We start from the raw sequence: 24159 nt of genomic DNA, 5'->3' as shown, positions 1-24159 counted from the left end.
AATTAGTGAAAACCCCTTTCCCTCGCAACCTCCCTGTTCTCGTAATCATCAAAGAATATTTTCTTCTGTGTTTAAACTATTTTTTGAGTTCTCGTAATAGTGGTCTCATACAATATTTGTTCTTTTGCAACTGACTGATTTCACTCAGCATAATGCCTTCCAGATTCCTCCACGTTATGAAATATTTCACAGACTCATCATTGTTCTTCATCGATGCGTAGCATTCCATTGTGTGAATATACCACAATTTATCCTTTCATCCGTTGATGGGTACTTGGGTTGCTTACATCTCTTTGCTATTATAAACAGTGCTGCAGCGAACACGGGTGTGCATATATCTGTTCCTGTAAAGGCTCTTATTTCTGTAGGATATATTCCAAGGAATGGGATTGCTGGATCGTATGGTAGTTCTATTTCTAGCTTTCTAAGGAAGCGCCAAATCAACTTCCAAAGTGGTTGTTCCATTTTACGTTCCCACCAGTGGTATATAAGTGTTCCAGTTTCTCCACAGCCTCTCCAACATTTATTATTTTGTGTTTTTTGGATTAATGGCAGCCTTGTTGGAATGAGATGAAATCTCATTGTAGGTTTGATCTGCATTTCTCTAATGGCTAATGATCGTGAACGTAAGCTACCTGAATGTCTTCTTCAGTGGAGTGTCTGTTCGTATCTTTTGCCCATTTTTTAATTGGGTTATTTGTCTTTTTGTTACGTTTTAGCAGTATCGTGTAGATTTTAGAAATCAGGCGCTGATCGGAAATGTCATAACTAAAAAGTTTTTCCCAGTCTGTAGGTAACCTTTTTACTCTTTTGGTGGAGTCTTTGGATGAGCATAGGTGTTTGATTTTTAGGAGCTCCCAGTTATCTAGTTTCTCTTCTGCATTGTTAGTAATGTTTTGTATATTGTTTATGCCATGTATTAGGGCTCCTAGCATTGTCCCTATTTTTTCTTCCATGATCTTTATCGTTTTAGATTTTATATTTAGGTCTTTGATGCGTTTTGAGTTCGTTTTTGTGCATGGTGTGAGATATGGGTCTTGTTTCATTTTTTTGCAGATGGATATCCAGTTATGCCAGCACCATTTATTAAACAGACTGTCTTTTCTGTTTAATTTAACTTAATTTAATTTAACTGACTTGGGGCCTTTGTCAAATATCAGCTGCTCATATGTGGATGGATTTAGGTCTGGTTTCTCAATTCTGTTCCATTGGTCTATGTATCTGTTGTACTAGTACCAGGCTGTTTTGACTACTGTGGTGGTATAATAGGTTCTAAAATCAGGTAGAGTGAGGCGTCCCACTTTGTTCTTTTTCAGTAATGCTTTACCTACCTGGGGCCTCTTTGCCTTCCATGTGAAGTTGGTGATTTGTTTCTCCCTCTCATTAAAAATGTCGTTGGAATTTGGATTGGAATTGCATTGTATCTATAAATCGCTTTTGGTAAGATAGACATTTTTACAATGTTAAGTCTTCCTATCCATGAGGAAGGTATGTCTTTCTATTCATGTAGGTCTCTTGGTTTCTTGCAGTAGTGTCTTGTAGTTCTCTTTGTATAGGTATTTTACGTCTCTGGTAAGATTTATTCTTAAGTATTTTATCTTCTTGGGGACTACTGTAAATGGTACTGATGTGGTGATTTCCTCTTCGATGTTCTTTTTATTGGTGTAGAGGAATCCAACTGATTTCTGTATGTTTATCTTGTATTCTGATACTCTGCTGAACTTTTCTATTAGTTTCAGTAGTTTCCTGGAGGATTCCTTAGGGTTTTCTGTGTATATGATCATGTCATTTGCAAAAAGAGATACTTTTACTTCTTCCTTGCCAATCTGGATGCCCTTTATTCCTTTATCTAGCTGAATTGCGCTGGCTAGGACTTCCAGCACAATGCTGAATAAGAGTGGTGATAAAGGGGATCCTTGTCTGGTTCCCAGTCTCTGTGGTAATGCTTTCAGACTCTCTCCATTTAGGATGATGTTGGCTGTTGGGTTTGTGTAAATGCCCTTTATTATGTTGAGGAATTTTCCTTCTATTCCTATTTTGCTGAGAGTTTTTTATCATGAATGGGTGTTGAACTTTGTCAAATGCCTTTTCTGCATCAATTGATAAGATCATGTGGTCTTTGTCTTTTGTTTTATTTATATGATGGATTACATTAATTGTTTTCCTATTGTTGAACCATCCTTGCATACCTGCTATGAATCCCACTTGGTCATGGTGAATTATTTTTTTGATATCATACTGATGGCTTTTAAGTAGGGCACCAGATTGTTTTTTATCCTTGGTAGCCAGAGTTGAAGGTTTAGGGTATTGAGGTGTTTCATGTGACAGCTTCAATAACCAGGTAGTGTTACAAGTTGTTTGAAGAGTCTATAAATCAAAATTGGGTGAGAGCTACACTTAAAGTGGACAGCCCTGGAGGAGAAGGTTTAACTATCACCCAGGGATTTTAAACTGGTAATTCAGTAAAGAGGACAAAATCTTTGGGTTCTGGAAGAAGATGGACTTGAGGGAGCGCGTCAGCTCTGGAGAGGTTTCTCCCCGGGGATCATTCTCTAGGGGCAGCACGTGGGTGCGCGTGTGCAGCTCTGCTGACTCTTCCACAGTGCTCATCTAGACGGACAGGTTGGGAATTGGCCTGTTTTTTTTTTTTTAATTAGTTTTTATTAAACTTCAAGTGAACATTTACCATTCCAATCAGTCTGTCACATGTAAGTTTACATACATCTTACTCCCTTCTCCCACTTGCTCTCCCCCTATTGAGTCAGCCCTTTCAGTCTCTAGTTTCGTACCAATTTTGCCGTCTTCCCTCTTTCTCTATCTTCCCATCCCCCCTCCAGTCAAGAGTTGCCAACACACTCTCCAGTGTCCACCTGATTTAATTAGCTCACTCTTCATCAGCATCTCTCTCCCCCCCGCTGACCAGTCCTTTTCATGCCTGATGAGTTGTCTTCGGGGATGGTTCCTGTCCTGTGCCATCAGAAGGTCTGGGGAGCATGGCCGCCGGGATTCCTCTAGTCGCAGTCAGACCATTAAGTATGGTCTTTTTATGAGAATTTGGGGTCTGTATCCCATTGGTCTCCTGCTCCCTCAGGAGTTGTCTGTTGTGCTCCCTGACAGGGCAGACATCGATTGTGGGAATTGGCCTGTTTTTAATGTGACTCACGTACTTTTTAAAAAAAAATACTGAGTTTTTGGTGAAAGTGTACAGAGCAAGTCAGGTTCCCATTTGACAGTTTCCGCACAAATTGTTCAGTGACATTAGTTACATTTTTCGCAGTGTGTCAACATTCTCTTTCACTGTGTTCTGTTTGTTCCCTTTCTAGTACTCTAGTCCCTGCCCCCTTATCTTCTCATCTTTGTTTTTGAGCAGTTGCTCACCTTTGGTTGCATACTGATGGTTTTTAAGTAAGTAGGGCACAGGTCTTATTATGGGTGATACCCTTTATTTTGTGTGCCATTCTGCTGTTTTACCAAAAGGTGATCTCAGGGGCTATGAGATGCTCAGTTCTGGATTTAGAGTGTCTCGGGACGACAGTCTCAGGGAGTCCTCTGTTCTCTCCTGTTCTGTTTGTGACGCACGGAATTAATCTGAAAACGTGGGACTTAATCATTTATGTTCCGAGTGTTCTGAGAGAGTAAATCAAGAGTTAAGGTGAGAAAAACCCTGGCACGATCCTGACCTCTCATCTGTCTTCCCCGAGAAGCTCAGGCTGTCCTCTTGTTTCCGCAGAGGTGGCCTGAGCAACATGTTGTTCCAGTGCTCCCTGCCCGACACCGTAGCTGCCGTTGCCGACGAGCCTCGGAAGGTGCTGCTCCGGCTCTACGGCGCGATCCTGCAGATGGTGAGTTCCGGGGCTGCTGGGGGGGAGGGGGGCTTTTTAGGGTTTATTATGATCATTTTTCCTCAAATGTCTGGAAAGAGATTTTAAGTACTTTACTAGTGTTATTACAAAAATACATTGCTTTTATTTGAGTTGGGCTGCACAGTGTGGTTTATTGTTGACATTCCAAGTCGGTTCCTGGTTTTACCTATGTATTAGTAAATCAGTACAGGTGTTCCCAGTTTTGTGTCTAGAGAAGATATAATGTTAAATCTTTAGTAGCTCTTGATGATGCCTGAATTTCCTAAAGCATGCTCAAATGTTCACATCTGACCTAGATTGTAAGAACTGTTATGTGGGGAAGATACTGGTTTTGTAGCGTAATCAGCACAATTTCAGAGGCTAGGACTGGTTAAAGTAGGGGCTCCGTGAAGCTGAATTTAGTAACTTCCCTTTGACGTTTCTGTAAAACTTTGAATTTGTTAGATTTATAATCTTTTAGAATTTTTATATTAAATCTACAAATCTAATTTGCAATTAATTAAAGCATGTTATTTGAATTGTCTAACCAAGTCAGTTATTATATTAATATATTATAAAAAAATTAGAACACCCTAAATAAGCAGCTTTGTACAATTTATGTCATGAATTTACCATTTCACTGACCACATGTAGAAATGTTTGGTCGATATTTCCATGGTAAATAAACACAATTTAATACCCTTTTTAGTCTTCTTTAGAAGGGCTTCATTTTATCTTCATAAAATAGGGCAGAATGGTTTTCCCACTTAATTTTTTAAAAGAATAGTCAGTTCTAGCTCAAGCTAAAAAGCAGGTCATGTCCACATCTGTGATATCTGATTCTATGTTTAGAAATGTTAAAGTTTAAATTTGTAATCATTTAACGGATTGTCATAATGTGATTGAGCTCTTTCATTGTGTAGTTTTTCCTTGAATGTGTCAAGCTGTGAAAGTGTTAAGATCTGGAAATGTTGGAAACAATTTCCCATGTTTAGAGCTTCACAGCTATTGCACGGACACGTGTATCGTGCTCAGGAAACCTAAGGTTGCTTTGTTATTAGGCACAGGCAGCTGACATACAGCCAGGGCCACAGTTCACACTACCTTACAAACGCTGACCCTCTCATGATGACATGCAAGCAGAGAAGATTCTGTGTTCACCATGCAGTTCAATTTTTGTATTTAATCAAGTTACAGCTTCAAAGCACAGCATTTGAACACTCAGTGTCTGTTTGGAACTTTTAATGATCTCAGTCTTTTTAGCCATTTTTTCTTTGGAGACTGTTTACATTCTGTAATAAGAATGTCCCACTTCTGCTCGTTTGTTTCTTGTGCTTTGCATTTAAACAATACCTTTCAAAAACTTTAATAACAACCTTCTGCTGAAATGACATGTGATTTAAGGATATTGTTTATATCTAATTTACAGAACCATAGTTTCCATTTATAACCTCAGTAGAAGCTTTGTGAACGTGCACATCTGGCTCCTCCATGTACTAGACCCACCTGGGAACCAGGGCCTGTCCTCCAGAGCGGCACTGCCCGAGAGAGCTTTCTGTGCTGACGGCAACCTTCCGTGTCCATGTTGTCCGGCTCCGTAGTCACCAGACAGATGTGGCTGTTGAACACCCAGAAGGTGGCAAGTGCCCCTGAGGAACTGAATTCTAAATTTTCGCTCATTTTAACTCATTTGCATTGACAGGGTCACAGGCAACTAGTGACTCCCATATTGGACAGCATAGCTCTAGGATGTGCTGTTTCTGTATAGTAAAAGCCAGCTACAGCGCAGCCTGTGCCTGGGCAGGTATCTTTTTCCCTCATAAAGATTCACTGTCTAACAGTTGCTATCTTTTGTCTTGTTGAAGCCTAAAAGTATTACCTTACAGTAGTTAAGTACGATAGAAATGTCTGGAAATAGAAACAACTCTATAACTGTATTTATTTTAAAAATTTTAAAAAGATGACTGGATGACTCAGAAAAATAAATAGAATAGTTGAAGCCACTTAAAATGGAATTAATTCTTACCAAACTAACAGAATGGAGTATGTTTAACACACAGGTTGAAGTTTGGGGGAAGGGGCACTTTGCATTTCGCTTCCCAGGTTCCATCCCTGATGGCACGTCTACTGTGAAGGGTGGAAACTCTGCTGGCTGAAAGTGTCTTGGGTAGAAGGGGACATGAGTAGTTTACTAAGTGGATAATATGCAAATGTCTAACAATCTCACAGGTAACTCTACTAGACAGCAGACTCAATTTTACTGGGGAAAATAGCTATTGCTTTACTTCATAGGCAGGAGTCTATATTTTCAGTATAATTGCTCAGCTGGATGAGGCCTTAGTTCAAGTACATTTTTTGGGGGTGGGGGGAGGCAAACTTTGAACCTTATAAAACTATGGTACCTATAGCTTCAAATTTAAATATTTTTGGTTCCCAAGTTCTGCAAGGCTTAGTAGGGACACTGGCTGCCAGAAAGTTGACTGATGGCCACTGTAGACTGGTGGTCACTGTGAGTCCTTGACAGCATGAGGAGGGGATTCTGGAAATTATCTGGTGAGACAGACGGGAGTGGAGGAGACTGAGGAACTGCTGAGATGCCAGCCAGGCAAAGTGCCCTGTGCTTTAAAAGCTGAGTTTCCATAGCACCATGCCAGGGCTTTGACCGTAAATCTAAATTCCTTCCCAAATAGTTTCAACTCCGCTTTAATTGTCTAGTATGGCTTTTATTTTTTTACCGGGCCATGGATACAATCATGTTGCTGGTTTATGATCAACTCTTTGGAACAAATCTGCCCGTGGTGGAAGGAGGGGCATTTATAGTCTACAAACAAGGCCTTCATACCCATAACAACAACAGAAGTTGCCACAATCAGTAGTAAACTGTCAGAATTTGCACTAGTTAGGAGATGTGGCTGGGTGCAACAGAGCCCCAATTAAGGAGTCACATGACTTCATCTAGTTGATAGAATTAACTACAGCTCGACTCAAATTTTATGCTTTGCTTCTTTTTTACTCTGCCTCACAGGAAGGCATACACATCCGTATACGCGTGTGTGTGCTGCCTGGTGGGCGCAGGTGTATGCCAGCATATGCCCAAATCAGCTATATACGTACGGTGGTAGCATCCTTTAAGGTGCTTTAGAATTTACTCCTTTCTTAAAAAATGTTAATTGAAGACTACACATAATGATAGGCCTATGTATCTTCTCAGACGATTTTGCTTAATTATATAGGACGTACCAGTTCGGTTTAGGATTATGTCCCTTCTTTCCCTTTCCCTGTTGTTTTAAACCTTTGAACTTTTTTAACCTCGGTGAGAAATTATTATGTAGAAATATTTCCTGTGTGTTTTGGTTAGCAAATGATTTACAAGTGACTTGTTTTAAAGTAATCAGATGCTTCTCAATGTTCTCATTTTTCTTCATCTTGGTGTTGTGAGATGTCTAACTTGCTTTATTTCCGTAGTGGCAATGAAATGACTGCTCTTGGCGCAGTTCACTCAGGGTTAAGTAGCCGAGAGCCCAGGTAAAACTCTCTGACTGGATTAAGGTCCAGCTTCTGTCCCACACACGTCTGTCTCCTGCAGCCCCTGTTTCTATATCAGAGGAGACATAAGCAAACTTTCTGACTGTATCCTGGAGGTTTTGTTTAGGGTGTGTTAATTTTAGGGGGCTTAGGAAAAGTACTGCGTTTGACCAGGGGAAGAATGAGTCCTTTTGAAAATAGGAACATGACAAGACAAATATATAGTTTTGAAAAACAGCTATACAGCATTATTTGCAAGAAATTATTAAACATGCAAATATTAATCTGACCTTAATATAGATCAATGTAATTTAATGTATTTTACATAGACTAGCTTTAATTTTTAATGGGAAGGAGGTTATTTCATGAGCCACATAGATGATGAAAAACAAACTCCACTATAAAACTACTCCTCACTAAACTAGGGTAGCTTAATAGAAGTTTTGAGAAGAAGTAATGATTCAGCCTTTGGCATTGTGGAAAGGGAGATAATTGCTAGGAGAGAGCTTGCAACTGTAAGATTAGCTATAAATGTAACTTGATTTTTTTCCTTTCTGATACTGGGAAGGAACACACGTCCACAGCGCCCAGTAGCAGCCTTTTCAAAGAAGCGAGTTTGGCTGATTACACATAACCAGTTTGCTTATTTGTCATGAATTATGGAAGACACACATGTCAGTACGTATCGTTCATTCAGTGTAACCTGTGCCAATTGGCTAAAGCCTCAGAGGATTGCTTTGTCCCTTCCTCTGCTAGAACAGTGGCTCTGTGTTAAGCCAAGTGCTTCTGTGCATGAATGGAGAGATCGGCCCCACCGTTACAGTGGTCTCACAGGCATGACTGCTCATAATACATTCCAAGATCTCTCTTTGAGTGTTGTCTGGAAAAATGTTTTTGTTGTGTTTTTTAAGTAATAGAAAGCTAATATTAGTGCTTGTTTGAGTACTAACCATAATAAAATAAAAAGCATCCAAGGCACAACGCAGATATGTATTAGTAATTTCAAAAGAGTAAAATTTGGGACCTTGTCCCTTTTGAACTCAGAGAACAACATGGCATCTTCCCCCTCTCTTAACTCCAGTTTAATTAAAAATTAAACCACAATAAAATATGGAAGAGCCCATGGATAGTTAATACTAAAATGTTGGCTATGGAGAAATTAAGCAACTGCTTTAAAACATTTGCCTGTGGAAATAAGGTCGCGCTTCCTGTGCAAAGGCAGCGTGGCAGACGCTCCTTAGTGGAGAGCCCTTCTCTTCCCCAGAGGCTGTGGGAGCACATGGCCCTTGTAACTGAATACCGTGAACAATATTTTCTTCTCATTGGTATTAGGGTCATTATGAGTTTATTCTGCTTTTTAAAAAAATCATTCAATATCCCCTTGTACTTTGAGTATGGCGTAATTATACCTAAGTAGGCAAAACTTCCCTCTCAGAAGTGGGTAAAAGACTTTGTGTAGTGTCGCCTGTCCGCATTTGGTCTAGCCTAGTATTTCTCTAGCAAATACTCTCCAAAATCGTTGTCACATCACTGCCTGTGGCTCTTCCATACCTGCTTTGGTGCCTTCTTTGGTAACGAAACAAACCACAGACCACTGTGCCTAATTTTGACATATTCAGAGTGTCCTGGTCTTGCTGATGTTACATGTTCGGGATTTGGGGCACGAAGCCAGCCCAGATCCCCGGTCCCCGGGACGGTGGCTTGAACGCAGCCAGCGCCTCCTTGGGAAGAATGTGTCATGTTGGGTGGCGTGAAGGGCACTGGGTGATGTACCGCTTTAGCTGTATGTGCATGTGTTCTCTGCTGCAGGCTTGCCCATGCGATCGTGCCTGGGGCACTCTGGTTTCCAGGTGACAGACACGATTCACGGTATAGTATGAGACCTCTGAAGCTGGAGCCTTCTCTACAGCTTTAATTGCTTTCTTTTAGTCCTTGGTTTCCAGAAATGCTTTTTAAAGAGAAAGTTGTAATGCTTGTTAAGTAGCACCAGCTACAGTTTGTGCTGTGCTTAAAAAGAGGTACTGTGAGTACGATTTCAGAATGTTACATGTTGAATATACCCCTTTTTTGTTTCATTTTTTTGTCCAAGAGAAATCAGACGCCTTACTTCTGTTTCCTCAGTAGAAAATGACAGACATTTAGCAATTTTATGAGCCTCAACTTGAGAGTTCAGTAGAAATTTTTAGGTTCCTCTTCCTTCATACCATTTCCAGCATTTAAAGAAGTACCAGTCAGATAGGTAGGCAGACAGGCAGACAGACATTTTGGTCAGAGTTTCAAACAAACTTTTCCTTCATTGTCCTGATCAAATAGTGTCCTTTTACCTGTCTTCGCCGGGTGCTAGAGACCTTTCTGAAGGTCATAAGTGAGCTGATAGCAGCACAGACGGGCTGAAGAAGTGAGGACACTTTCTAGAAAAATGTCGCTTGCAGGTCAACTCTTGGGGTGCTTTTGCCTAAGATAGGTTAACCCTGCAAGTCTCAGAGCTGGGTCAACCATTTACCGAGGATCAGGCTTCCATTTTGAGAAGGTCCTGAACTGAATTTTCTGGCCCAAGCTCCCATTCATCTATTTGTGCTCATGTTTTTACTGGCTTAACGTTCTAGTTCATTGACGCCCACCAAGTCATTCCATTTTTTAAAGTTCAAAAGGATCAAATTGTTGTAGAATGGGCCTTGGGATAATTGGTGACTCTAGAGATGACCATAAAATGTTAGAATTCACTCGTCTGTTTAAGTTCTTGTCCTTCACATGCGCTCATTAAATAGTCACATAAACTATACTTCCAGTCACACACTGCAATCTGATATTTTAATGTTCTGCAAAATGTTTTCAGAAGATGCTATAAAAAACCATAAAAGCAATGCATAGGCGACATTTCTGTCCTTTTCATAGGAATCAGGGAGAAGGAAGGGTGGAGCCCAACATATCCTTGAGAAGAAAACATAGTGCATCATGTTAGTGAGTTGTGACTGGTGTACATTCTGTGGAGTCATGACTCTCACACTTTTCCTGCCCCATCTCATTTGACTAGATGAAACATAGCCCTATCCTTATCAGGGACCCAGCAGCCAGGGATTCCAACCAGTTGCTTGTTGAGAATCTTCTCTCTCCTAGAGAGTTGAGTCAGGTAACCAAGGTGGATTTTAGGCATCTTCACTGCCACGGGCTGCACAGTAAAGAGGCCCTGGTCACTCCAGGACCAAATGAACATCACAGTGATTAAACACTCAGAACCGTGCTGCACGGCCTGTTACTGTCAGTGAGATGCCAGCGGCCTGGGAGTGCCTGTGACTTCACTCGGGGTGATAATCCCAGATGAGGGGAGAGAGAGGGATTCTTTTCCCGGACCAAATTTTAGCTGCCCTAGGAGTTGAGTCTAGCTAGCATTTGGATTCTTCTTCCTTAGTCATTCATTTATGGCTCCCAAAGTGTTTTTAAAAGACCGCAACCAATTTATTCTTCATGTAAGAGAGCCTTTAAAGAGAGATAATAGCTGAATGAGCCACTTGCTTCTTTTTTGGTGGGGAAAGAGTGGTGGAAAGAAGAGTGTCATGTGAGTTTCTACAAACACTCTTACTTGTATCATTTTATTTCTGTAGCCACCATTATATTTAGCTTAGTGTCTGCTTCCTTATTATAACGTTATCTGTGATTGGTGATGATTTGATTTCCTGAATGGCATTTCGTTTAATGACATGTCATTCTTTGTAGCTGATTCGTCACTTTTCTCAGCCTGGTCCATGAGCAGATCACTCAATAGTGTTATCTTTAAAGATATCTTGAAGATAAATATTTCAGGTATTATCGATGCTCCAAATGACCTTTCACTGGTTATGCATAAAAAGCCTTTATTTATACATGCCCGTACAGCCACCTGCACTCCTGCGGATTCTGGGAAAAGCTGAGGTGTGACTTTGTTTCCTCTCACAAGTGGCGTGGCCTTATTAATGTAGTTTAGTCATAAAACTATTTTCCTCCTCATTAGTAGAGGAAATTTTAACTGGCCAAATGATAAGTGTTTATTATGCCTGATGGCTTCAACAAATTTGAAAAGCTAAACCTGTTACCTTCCTGTATCAGGTTACTCCAAAAGGAAGTGGAAGCATCAGGCACATCAGGTAACTTCAGGGCCACCGTTGTGAACCCTCGAGCTGTGGAAGGCACAGTTAAATGAGAGTGCTGCAGCCCAGCCCCACAAGCTGTCATTGTCTTTTCGAAGCCTGAACCGGGACTTTTGAAAGCATCCTGCAGTACTACCATTTACTTCTTCCAGAGTCTCACTTCAAGTGCCAAAACCTTGAAATGTGATTCTGTCAGAAAAGTGACATTTGAAAAACTTTGTACTAAATGCATTTATTATAAAAATAACGTATACTTTTAAACATGTTTTTGAGTATTAAAGAAAAAACCAAGCCCGTTGCTGTTGACTCAATTCTGACTCATAGTGACCCTATAGGACGGAATAGAACTGCCCCTTAGGATTTCTGAGGAGCGCCTGGTGGATTTGAACTGCAGACCTTTGGGTTAGCAGCTGTAGCTCTTAACTACTGCGCCACCAGAGTTTGCAAACCAAACCCTTTGCCGTGAGTCTAGAAGGCTGTACAAAGTGGAAGTCCTCTACTCTCTCATCTTACTTCCTATCTAATAGGATTTAGATTTTTAGAAATTTGGGCTTTTAATTTGAAAGTTCTTGGCCGCTCCAAAAATAAATCAACTTTGAAAATCTTATATTACTTTAAAATAAAAGTGAAAAGATAAATCACATCCCTTTAGTACTGCTCTCACTTCACTCATCTCACGTCCTACGTCACAGGCTAATGAATACACGACTCTGATAGAGAAAACCAAGCCAAAGATGATAGGAAGGACGGTGGGAGGAAGCCAGTGGCGGTAGCCTTTCAGTTACACTGGGTGTCTTTTATTTTTTTCGAACAGCTTTATGTTATTATATAACTCACCCATTTAAAGTGTACAGTTAGGTGATTTCTAGTATATTTATAGAGTTGGGTGGCTTAGCTATATTTAATGCATTCTGATTTCTTGGGTCTTGAAATTTGAACGCCTGTTTTTACATATTTTTTACTATGGGAATTTGAAGCATGCACAGAAGTAAGCAGACAAGATAATGAACCCACGTGTCCGTTTTCCACCTTTGCCACATGGCCAGACATCTTTCAGATCTTTACTCTTGCCCACTACCCTTGGATTATTTTGAAGCAAATTCCAGGGATTATATCATTTTTCCATAAATATTTCAGTTCCTATCTGAGATGATTGGGAAAAAAAAGTCTACAGTAATGTTCACGTCAAAAAGTTAGTAATGTTAAATATCCAGTGTTCAAAGTTCCAATAAATGGCAAAATTTTTTAGTTCTATTTTAGAATTTATGAAAGATAATTTTTACTGTCTTACAAAGTTAGTTGAAGGAAAGTTTGAAGTCACACTAACCATTCAAGCAATATCTCTAAATATCTGCTTCAAATAAACATGCCTCTGAAGTAAAATTTCACAGATTCCCAAATGTATTTTGCTTCCTATCTTCCTGGGCAAAAAAGTTCTCTGACCTCCCTTTTGGCAATGTGAGTCTGTCTCTTCCTGGCTCGCCCCAGGGCTTATCTTCTCATGGTGTCTGCCTGCTCCAGGATTTCCTGGTTCCTACCCTTAACTGACAGACCTTAGGGAACCTGCACATTGTGTACTGAGGAAACAGAACAGAGGGTTGTGTGTTGCAGGAGTCCGTCTTGCCTTCCTGATGGTGCTCTCTCTGATGGTATGAGTAAATGCATGCATTTGGGGGTGCGGTGGGATGGGTGGGGGTGGGTGGGGAAATGATGCCTGGAATTTACTTCCACTTAATGGTCTAGTATGTTAAACGGGGTGGCCTTGGGCACTAGCCAGTTTGTAACTTTGGATCAAGTGACTTGCTTTTGAGAGCACCATTAGATAGGGAAGGGGACTTCTGTTGGCTCAATGACCCGTTAACTGTATCTCCCTAAGAAGGTACAGTGGGAGGAATAACAGCAGAGGAATAACCATAGTCATGTAGAATTTTGTACAGGTCAAATCCCGTTACAACACATTTCAGTAGCATATCCAAATTCCTTATTTGTTTTAAAGCTTTTCCTATAATGTATTAATATATATCGGATTGTAGAACTTTTTTTTTAAAAAACCTTCCTTGGGGGGAAAAAGTGTAAGCACTTGATGCTTTTGTGGCCGGAGGGCGGGGTGTCTCAGTCCCGATTCCCAAGCTTTCTCAGTGCTGGGATCACGGAAGAGAATGCCCCAAAGCTGGGCGGCCCCGTTGCCCTGTGTTGCCCCTTGAGCTTGCTGGCCTTGTGCTTCCACATGAGAGAGGGTTCATTTATTCTAAAGCGTGTTATAAGGATCAGGGTTCGCTTGGTGCTTTGGCGGAAGACTAAAAATAAATAGAAGGTGGCATCCCTATTCACTGGGAACTTACAGACGGCTCGGGAGAGGGAGAGGAGACAGCTAGAGTGTAAGTCTAAGGTAACAGTGTCATCATGGGAGTATTTTGGAGCTGAGGAGGAGGAAGGCTCTCAGAGCGGTAGCTACTCCTCCCTAGGGTTGCACCACAGTATCCATCAAGCCATCAGCAAAGGCCTGAAGGTATTTTTTGTCCCATTTTGATTTTTGAAGCTTTCACTGTAACGGGATTTAACCTGTAACATCCTTCATCAGAGAAGCACAGGTTACACAAAGGACGACATCATCTATCCCCATTTGTATTTTGTGTGCTTGGCACAAGCTGTGCTTAACTATACTTAAAGATGTTGAATGTATGTAAATGCAAGCAGTACTAGCCTTTTGCAGATAGCTTCATGAACATGGATGTGTTTATTTTGTTTACTTTTATACTGAGCAAGAGAGAGCATGTAAAACATGTTTATACAAAGCACTCGTACAAACGTAAAGACGTCTGTGGAACCTTCTGTCAGGTTATGATTGCTTTAAATCACTCGGTTTTTGAATGGTGCTAGAGTAGCTGGTGTTGCTTAACGTGGCATTTCTTTTCCTGTCCACACTTTTCACCCTTGGCACAGGTATTTTTGATAAAGCTGTGGAATGGAAAGGTATGTTTTTTTTAATGAGATGTTTAAGAATTTATTACCATAATTTTTTTTAAGAGGCTTCCTTTATGGGCTTCCTTTTATGTCTGGCCTAAGCAGACTTAGTTTAATTGTAATAAATAACACCTAATTTTAGAGGCAATATTCGAGTATGAAATATTGACACGATGCTTAAGTTTCTGACTTTACTTTTCCCCATGCCCTTATCTCTAATGATGGTATGAAGGTTTTTAAAGCCCTTGGGGTGGTGGGTAGCTTTTAAAATATATAATCTGTGCCATGAAGAATGTAGCCAGAGTTGTTTCTGGTCGTTGACAATCTAGTATGTTGTCATTGCTAGAATCCTGGTTACCAATAATTTGCAATTTCATTGAGGAAAGTGATGCAAAAGTATCCCCTTACATATTAATATGTAAAAATAATTTTCGGGATTGTTGTTTAATTCACACAATCTCTTTAATGGTGGAGGGCAATTTCAGATTTAGCTAGTGACTGGCTGAACTAGAAGAGTTATTGTCTGTGCAAGTGGCTAGTTTGGTTCAGGGCATGTCTGCACGGACTCCACGAAGGTTTCCCACTTGCCTGGCCGAGTCCTGTGCTGACCGTGGCTCTCCACAGGTGTGGTTACACGCCTGCTTTTGCGAGAAGACAGCCTCCTGGGGATAGCGCTGACTTGAAAGAGCCGCAGAGCTAAACTGGTGAGCGAGCGAGCCACCTTGACCATCTTTCTTTCAGAAGCCCAATTGGAAGAGTGTACTCTATTTACTTTCCTCTAACAATGAAATTGTTCAAAGGCATATGGGGATGGCTTTTGAAACTTGAAGCGATTTGGTCTCAATGGCACATCCCTTTTTCCTAAAGAAAGGAGGCTATTTATGAGGTGTTGGTACCAGTGGTGGAGACTGGTGGTGTATGTTAGATTGCTGCTGGGCTGATAAGCTTATCCTCCGTTAAAGGTCTGTGATGTTTTTGTAAACGCTGACTGTTCTGGTGGCTGCAAAGCTAGTGCCTGCCGTAGTGTTCCCATCTCACCGCAAGTGTCTGCTTTTTCTCCTTCGTAGAGGTCCTGTAATAAAGAGGGATCCGAACAAGCTCAGAAAGAAAATGAATTTCAAGTAAGTAATGAAGTCCGTTCCGCATCTGTGTGAGATCTAAACTGGCGTTAGCAAAGCTTGGCTGTTCTGTTTGGCGCCACCTCTCACCTGCCCTTGGAAAATCTCATCTGTCTTTCTTAGAGGAAGGTTCTTAGTATATTGGGAGCCACCTCAGTAAGACTGAGAGAGCAAGGGGTATCCCTGGTTCCTACTGAGAGCGTAGACAGTGGACGTTTGATGTCTTTATGGCAGCCTAGACAGCATTTGGGGTGCTAAAGTGGACATTTTGAGGTATCCTTATGTGTGCTATTCTGATGCTGGTATTGCTGAGGGTCCCTCACTCCCGTTGGCCATGATGAGGAAGTGGGGCTGTCCAGTTGTTTGTTTGTTTGTTTGTTTTTTTTCAATTGTGCTTTAGGTGAAAGTTTACAGAACAAATTAATTTCTTATTAAACAATTCATATATAAGTTGTTCTGTGGCACAGGTTGCCAATGCTGCAATGTGTCAACACTCTCCCCTTCTCCACCCCAGGTTCCCTGTGTCCATTCGTCCAGTTTCCTGTCCCTTCCTGCCTTCTTGTTTTCGCTTTTGGGTCAGTGTGCCCGTTTAGTCTCATGTTCCTCGCGTGTGTTCTTTTCCCTATAAACCCCTTTCCATTGAGTCAATTCGGACTCGTAGTGAACTGAGTAGAACTGCCCCATAGAATTTCCAAGGAGCCCCTGATGGATTTGAACCGCTGACCTTTTGGGTAGCAGCTGTAGCTCTTGATCCCCACGCCCCCAGGGTTTCCTGTTTGCCTTACAGACCTGTCTAATCTTTGGCTGAAGGGTGAACCTCAGGAGTGACTTCGGTACTGAGTTAAAAGGGTGTGTCCAGTTTTTCTGTCTTCTGGATATGGTGCCCTGTTCAGAAAGGCTTCTTCCTAGGCTAAGAGACTGTGAGCTAAAACAACCCCGGGCTCGGAAGTGCACCTCTTCAGAAGGGCTTGAGCCTGAGAGCCCCAAGGGCCGACCCGGCCCCTCTTTCAGGCCCAGAAGTGGGGAACTTGGAGCAGTGATCTCCAAGGAGTAAACAACTCTTGAGCACACTCTTGCAGTATGTGCAGGTGTATATTTGAGTCAGAATCGACTCGACAGCAGTGGGTTTTTAGTGGGATATGTAAATTGTATGTACACACATACACAAATAAACTGGTTCGGCTAATGATTTAGGAGATAATATTGGAGCTGTTATTCCTTGTCCTAGAACGTGACCCGCTGAAGCTAGACTCACAAGGACACATCGACCGGGCCCTGAGGTATAAAGACAATAGCGAGGACAATCTTAGAAAACATCTTTTAGGGAACCTTTCACATAAACAAATCATAAACGGTACAGAAGACCCACAGACTTCCCACTCTTATCTTTTTCTGTTAGCATTTAGTGAATAGTAAGATTTGTTGGACGAATGAAGACCTTCCTGACTGTCTTTACTGAAACTTGTACCAATGATTATTAAGAAAGACAATTCAAAATGTAGAATTACAGTGACTTAACAGTTTTTAGCCTGTCTGAAAAGGCGAAGCTTTCAGTGGTTTTGCCCATTTGTAATATTAATATATGCTGTTTATTCTGTATCGTTCCTCCGACTCAGACAGACGTGGCTCTGGCAGCATGCTTGTCCGTTTCCGCACTTTTGTCTGTTCTGTGATATTCCTCAGATTCGGGCAGATAGAGCTCTGGCAGCGTGTTTGCCTGTTTCCTACTTTTGCTTCCTTCAACATATGCTGAGTGAAGCCTTTCTTTTTGTTTTACTTTGTGGTATTTTTTACCCTAGAACGCTAATCATATACTGATTATTAAAATAAATAAAACAAATCTGCCGCAAACGACCTCTTTAAAAAGTAAAGATGTCAGCTTGAGGACTAAGGTGTGCCTGACCCAAGCCATGGTGTTTTCAGTCACCTCACATGCATGTGAAAGCTGGACAGTGAATAAGGAAGACCAAAGAAGAGTTGATGCCTTTGAATTATGGTGCTGGCAAGGACTATTGACTATACCATGGACTGCCAGAAGAACAAATCCGTCTTGGAAGAAATACAGCCAGAATGCCTCTTGGAAGCAACGATGGCAAGACTTTGTCACATGTACCTTGGACATGTTATCAGGAGGGATCAGTCCCTGGAGAAGGACATCGTGCTTGGCAAAGTAGAGGGTTGGTGAAAAAGAGGAAGACCCTCAATGAGATGGATTGACACAGTGGCTGCAACAATGGGTTCAAGCATAACAACAATTGTGAGGATGGTACAGGACCAGGCAGTGTTCTGTTCTGTCGTACGTAGGGTCACTGTGAGTCAGAACCAACTAAATGGCACCTATCAACAACAACAAATTAATTATGAAAATAAATAAATGTAAAGGGGATGAGATAAATTTCAGCACTTGTATTCCTTTTTTTCTCATGTCTCATTGGGTTGTTTCACATCCACCCTACTCTGTAGACCACTGGACTCTGCTCTCAGGGGCGACAGTGACCAAGAAGTCTTCTGCATTCTGGTTTCAACCATTCTGAGCCCTTTCTGATTAGGCCTCTGTACCTCCTGGTGGTTGAAAGTGTTGGACCCCCAGGAGCTCCACAATGCTCACAACAAAGTATATTTTCAGTTCTCCTTTTTTTTTTTTGACCCCCCCCCACCCCGCCCCAGCAGCACTGGACACTCTGCCCTTCCTTTTTGAGATGTTTCCTCCTTCAAGGCAGCTATGATAAAGACACAGAGGTAACACCCTCTAGGAGGCCTTCTTCCATTTCTCCTCATCTCCTTTCTGGGAACTCCTGTCTCCTTAGGTTCCCCAGTCCAACTAAGTCCTGTATTTTACCTCCATGCCAAAGACCCATAACCCCTTATCTCCTTCCCAACTCCCTGTTTGGAATGAACGCTGTCTGCTGGCAATACTCTCTCCCTGGGCCTTTCACAGGCCCCTCAGACTCGCCATGGACAAGACTGAACACACGATCTCTTCTCTTCCCCCACAGCAAAATAGAAACCTGGTCCTTTTTAGGGGTCCCTTTCACAGTGAGTGGCACCAGAAAGCAGTGTGTCTTCTCCGATGCCCTCCTCTCCCTCACCCCTGTCTGAACCAGGAGTTCTGCTGACTTTGTTCCTTTGAACTAAACCTTGGGTCTGTCTGCTTCTTTCCATCTGTACCACCTGCCTACCTAGTCCAAGCTGCCACCATTTCCCCTGTGGTCTCCCACCTCTGCTCTTTCTTTCTTAAATTTTTTTTTTAAATAATTTTTATTGTGCTTTAAGTGAAAGGTTACAAATCACGTCAGTCTCTCACACAAAAACTTATATACACCTTGCTACATACTCCCATTTACTCTCCCTCTAAAGATACAGCCTGCTCCCTCCCTCCAGTCTCTCTTTTCGTATCCATTTCCACCTCTGCTCTTGTTCCTGCCAACCAGCCCCTTTATCACCAGGGTGGTCTCTTTGGATTGCTGACCTGATAACATCATGCTCTTGCTTAATACCCTTCTGTGGCTCAGTCTTTGCCCCTGGCCAAGTTAAGTGGGCTTTATCCTGCCAAGGCCTCCTGGTCTGACCACTAAACTTCCCAGCCTCAGCCCACAGTCCGTCATGCCCCACCTACCTTCCAACCGTGCTGTCCTAAACAATGTGGTTTATCTTCCTGCCACAGGGCCTTTGCAGCTGCTGTTCCTTCTGGTTGGAATGATTCACACATTGCCCGTTTCCCACCCCCACGTCTGCTCAGCATGGTGGTCTCACGTGCATCACTATCTTGCCTTTTCTTGACCCCAACTCCCTTCACCCTGGGGTCTGCTGTGGCCCCCCCCCGGGCTCTGTTCCTTCTGCAGCAGGATTTCTTTAGAATATTGAGTGTTTATACTCGCTGCCCCTGCTGTCTCACTTCCCACTCTCTTTTTTCTAAATAGAAGTTTTAAAAGTATGGGAGAGTCCGAAGGATAATGGCATAAAGGGGATAAGATACAAAGGAATTCAAGGCTGATGCTTTTTCTCACGGTCTGTGGATTGTTGTGCACCCATCCTGCTCTGGATGCTGGTCTGGAGAAGGTGGGACTTGGCGGGAGGCAATGGGTGAGGCCTCTAAGGGCTGACGAGCAGAGCAGCAATTCCAAAGGTTACTCTCTGGTGATAATGAAGGGCACAGCCTCTGGGACACTGGAATTGATAAGCTGTTATTTTGTCCTACCACTTGATTTCACTCTGTTTTATATGCATTTATTTAATTTTTATTGTGCCTTAAGTGAAAGTTTACAAATCAAGCCAGTCTTATAACAAAAATTTGTATTCACCTTGCTATATACTCCTAGTTGCTCTCCCCCTAAGGAGACAGCATGCTCCTTCCCTCCAGTCTGTTTTCATGTCCATTCGGCCAGCCTCTGACCCCCTCTGCCCTCTCACCTCTCCTCCAGACAGGAGCTGCCCACATAGTCTCATGTGTCTACTTGATCCAGGAAGGCTCACTCTCCACCAGTATCATTTTCTATCCCATAGTCCAGTCCAATCTCTGTCTGAAGAGTTGGCTTTGGGAATGGTTCCAGTCTTGGGCTAACAGAAGGTCTGAGGACCGTGATCTCCGGGGTCCTTCTAGTCTCAGTCAGACCATTAAGTCGGGTCTTTTTACAAGAATTTGGGGTCTGCATTCCACTGCTATCCTGCACCCTCAGGGGTTCTCTGTTGTGTTCCCCTCCAGGGCAGTCATCCTTTATAGCTGGGCACCATCTAGTTCTTCTGGTCTCAGGCTGATGTAGTGTCTGGTTTATGTGGCTCTTTCTGTCTCATGGGCTTATAGTTACCTTGTGTCTTTGGTGTTCTTCACTCTCCTTTAGTCCAGGTAGGTTGAGACCAGTCGATGCATCTTAGATGGCCGCTTGCTAGCATTTAAGACCCCAGACGCCACTCTCCAAAGTGGGATGCAGAATGTTTTCTTAATAGATTTTATTATGCCAATTGACTTAGATGTCCCCTGAAACCATGGTCCCTAAACCCTGCCCCTGCTACGCTGGCCTTCGAAGCGTTCAGTTTATTCAGGAAACTTCTTTGCTTTTGGTTTAGTCCAGTTGTGCTGACCTCTCCTGTATTGTGTGTTGTCTTTCCTTCTCCTAAAATAGTTATCTACTCTCTCATTAGTGAAAACATCTCTCCCTCTGTCCCTCCCCACTCTCATAACCATCAAAGATTATTTTCTTCTCTCTTTAAACTATTTCTTGAGTTCTTATAATAGCAGCCTTATACAATATTTGCCCTTTTGCAACTGATTAATTTCACTCAGCATAATGCCTTCCAGATTCCTCCGTGTTACGAAATGTTTCACAGATTTATCATTGTTCTTTATTGATGCATAGGATTCCATTGTATGAATATTATACCGTAATTTATTTATACATTCATCTGTTGATGGACACCTTGGTTGCTTCCATCTTCTTGCTATTGTAAACAGTGCTGCAAGGAACATGGGTGTAGATATGTGTTTGTGTAAAGGCTCTTAGTTCTCTAGGATATAGTCCAAGGAGTGAGATTGCTGGATCATATGGTAGTTCTATTTCTAGTTTTTTAAGAAAGCACCAAATCGATTTCCAAAGAGGTTATACCAATTTATATTCCCACCAGCAATGTATAAGTGTTCCAGTCTCTCCACAACCTCCCCAACATTTATTATTTTGTGTCTTTTGGATTAATGCCAGCCTAGTTAGAATGAGATGGAATCTGATTGTAGTTTTGATTTGCATTTGTCTAATGGCTAATGATGGTGAGCATTTCATCATGTATCTGTTAGCTACCTGAATGTCTTCTTTAGTGAAGTGTCTGTTCATATCCTTAGCTCATTTTTTAATTGGGTTAGTTGTCTTTTTCTTAAGTTTTTTGCAGTATCATGCAGATTTTAGAGATCAGATGCTGATCGGAAATGTCATAGCTAAAAACTCTTTCCCAGTCTGTAGGTAACCTTTTTACTCTTTTGGTGAAGTCTTTGGATGAGCATAGGTGTTTGATTTTTAGGAGCTCCCAGTTATCTAGTTTTTCTGCTGCATTGTTAGTAATGTTTTGTGTACTGTCTATGCCATGTATTAGGGCTCCTAGCATTGTCCCTATTTTTTCCTTCTGTGATCGTTATCATATTGGATTTTATATTTAGGTATTTGATCCATTTTGAGTTAGTTTTTGTGCATGGTGTGAGGTATGGGTCTTGTTTCATTTTTTGCAGATGGATATCCAGTTATGCCAGCACCATTTCTTAAAGAGACTGTCTTTTCCCTATTTAACTGACTTTGGGCCTTTGTCAAGCATCAGCTACTCACATGTGGATGGATTTGTGTCTGGATTCTCAGTTCCGTTCCATTGTCTCTGTTGTTGGACCATTACCAGGCTGTTTTGACTACTATGGTGGAATAGTACGTTCTAAAATCAGGTAGAGTAAGGCTTCCCACTCTGTTCTTCTTTTTCAGTAATGTTTTACTTATCCGGGCCTCTTTCCCTTCCATATGAAGTTGGTGATTTGTTTCTCCATCTCATTAAAAATGTCGTTGGAATTGGGATAGGAATTGCATTGTATCTATAGATTGCTTTTGGTAAAATAGACATTTTTACAATGTTAAGTCTTCCTTTTATGTAGGTCTCTTTTGGTTTTTTACAGTAGTGTTTTGTAGTTTTCTTTGTATAGGTCTTTTACGTCTCTAGTAAGATTTATTCCTAAGTATTTTATCTTCTCAGGGGCTATTATAAATGGTATTGATTTGGTGATTTCCGATTTTATGTTTATACTCTATCCTGATACTCCACTGAACTCTTCTATTCGTTCCCGTAGTTTTCTTGAGGATTCCTTAGGGTTTTCCATGTATAAGATCATGTCATCTGCAAATAGAGATACTTTTACATCTTCCTTATCAATCTGGATGCCCTTTATTTCTTTATCTAGCCTAATTGCTCTGGCTAGGACCTCCAGCACAGTGTTGAATAAGAGTGGTGCTAAAGGGCATCCTTGTCTGGTTCCCCATCTCAAGGGGAATGCTTTCAGGCTCTCTCCATTTAGGATGATGTTGGCTGTCGGCTTTGTATAAAAATATATATATATTTATATATATGCCCTCTATTATGTTGAGCAATTTTCCTTCTATTCCTATTTTGCTGAATTTTTATCATGAATGGGTGTTGAACTTTTTCAAATGCCTTTTCTGCATCAATTGATAAGATCATGTGGTTCTTGTCTTTTGTTTTATTTATATGATGGATTACATAATTGGTTTTCTGTTGTTGAACCATCCCTGCATACCTGCTGTGAATCCCACTTGGTCATGGTGAATTATTTTTTTTTGATATATTGTTGAGTTCTGTTGGCTAGAATTTTGTTGAGGGTTTTTGCATCTAAGTTCATGAGGGATATAGGTCTGTAATTTTCTTTTTTTGTGGTGTCTTTACCTGGTTTGGTATCAGGGATATGGTGGCTTCATAGAATGAGTTTGGGAGTATTCCATCCTTTTCTATACTCTGAAATAAATACCTTTAGTGGTAGTAGTGGTGTTGATGCTTCTCTGAAAGTTTGGTAGAACTCTGCAGTGAAGCCTTCCAGGCAGGGCTTTTTTTTGTTGGGAGTTTTTAAATTACCTTTTCAATCTCTTCTTTTGTTATGGGTTTGTTTAGTTGTTTTACCTCTGTTTGTGGTAGTTTAGGGTAGGTAGTGTGTTTCTTTCAAATTTGTTAGAATACAATTTTTCGTTGTAATCCGATATGATTCTTTTAATTTCATTTGGGTCTGTTGTAATATCGCCCATCTGATTTCTTTTTCGGGTTATTTGCTTCCTCTCCTGTTTTTCTTCTGTCAGTTTTGCCAGTGGTTTATCAATTTTGTTAATTTTTTCAAAGAACCAGCTTTTGGTCTTGTTAATTCTTGCAATTGTTTTTCTGTTTTCTATTTCATTTAATTCTGCTCTTATTTTTATTATTTGCTTTCTTCTGGTGCCTGAGGGTTTCTTTTGTTGCTCTCTTTGTATTTGTCCATGTTGTAGGGACAGTTCTTTGATTTTGGCCCTTTGTGCGTGTGTGCATTTATTGATAGAAATTGACCTCTGAGCACTGCTTTAGTTGTGTCCCAAAGGTTCTGAATAGGAAGTGTTTTCATTCTCATTGGATTGTATGGATTTATTTATTCCATCCTTGATGCCTTCTATAACACAGCTGTTTTTGAGCATGGTATCGTTCAGCTTCCAGGTGTTTGATTTCTTTTCTCTGCGTTTTGTGTTACTGATTTCTACTCTTACGGCCTTATGGTCAGAGAAGGTGCTTTGTAATACTTTGATGTTTTGGATTCTGTTAAGGCTTGCTTTATGGCCTAATATGTGGTCTCTTCTGGAGAATGTTCCATGCGCGTTGGACAAGAAAGTGTACTTGGCTGCTTTTGGGTGGAGTGTTCTGTATATGTTTGTGAGGTTAAGTTGGTTGATTGTGGCATTTATATCTTCCGTATCTTTATTGAACTTCTTTCTGGATGTTCTGTCCTTCACCGAAAGTGGGGTGTTAAAGTCTCCTAGTATAATTGTGGCGCTGTCTGTCTCACTTTTCAATGCTGTTAGAGTTTGTTTTATG

The 24159-nt window shown here is 41.3% G+C and overlaps 1 protein-coding gene across 5 annotated transcripts in view; it reads left to right on the top strand.

The window, feature by feature from the left end:
- CHKA (choline kinase alpha) overlaps window positions 1-24159 on the top strand; it is a 76429-nt gene that overhangs the window by 26305 nt on the left and 25965 nt on the right. For 3 of the 5 annotated variants that reach the window (XM_049892693.1, XM_049892698.1, XM_049892696.1), the window contains exons 2-4: window positions 3731-3842; window positions 14435-14464; window positions 15523-15576. In XM_049892693.1, coding sequence (XP_049748650.1) covers window positions 3731-3842; window positions 14435-14464; window positions 15523-15576 — 196 coding nt within the window. The remainder of the gene's footprint in view (window positions 1-3730; window positions 3843-14434; window positions 14465-15522; window positions 15577-24159) is intronic. The other 2 variants (XM_049892695.1, XM_049892697.1) reach the window with 2 other exon arrangements.

The sequence above is a fragment of the Elephas maximus genome, chromosome 7 (assembly GCF_024166365.1).
Source record: "Elephas maximus indicus isolate mEleMax1 chromosome 7, mEleMax1 primary haplotype, whole genome shotgun sequence".
Taxonomy (NCBI): domain Eukaryota; kingdom Metazoa; phylum Chordata; class Mammalia; order Proboscidea; family Elephantidae; genus Elephas; species Elephas maximus.
The sequence above is the reverse complement of the archived record's forward strand: the minus strand, read 5'-3'. Positions and strand labels throughout refer to the sequence as shown.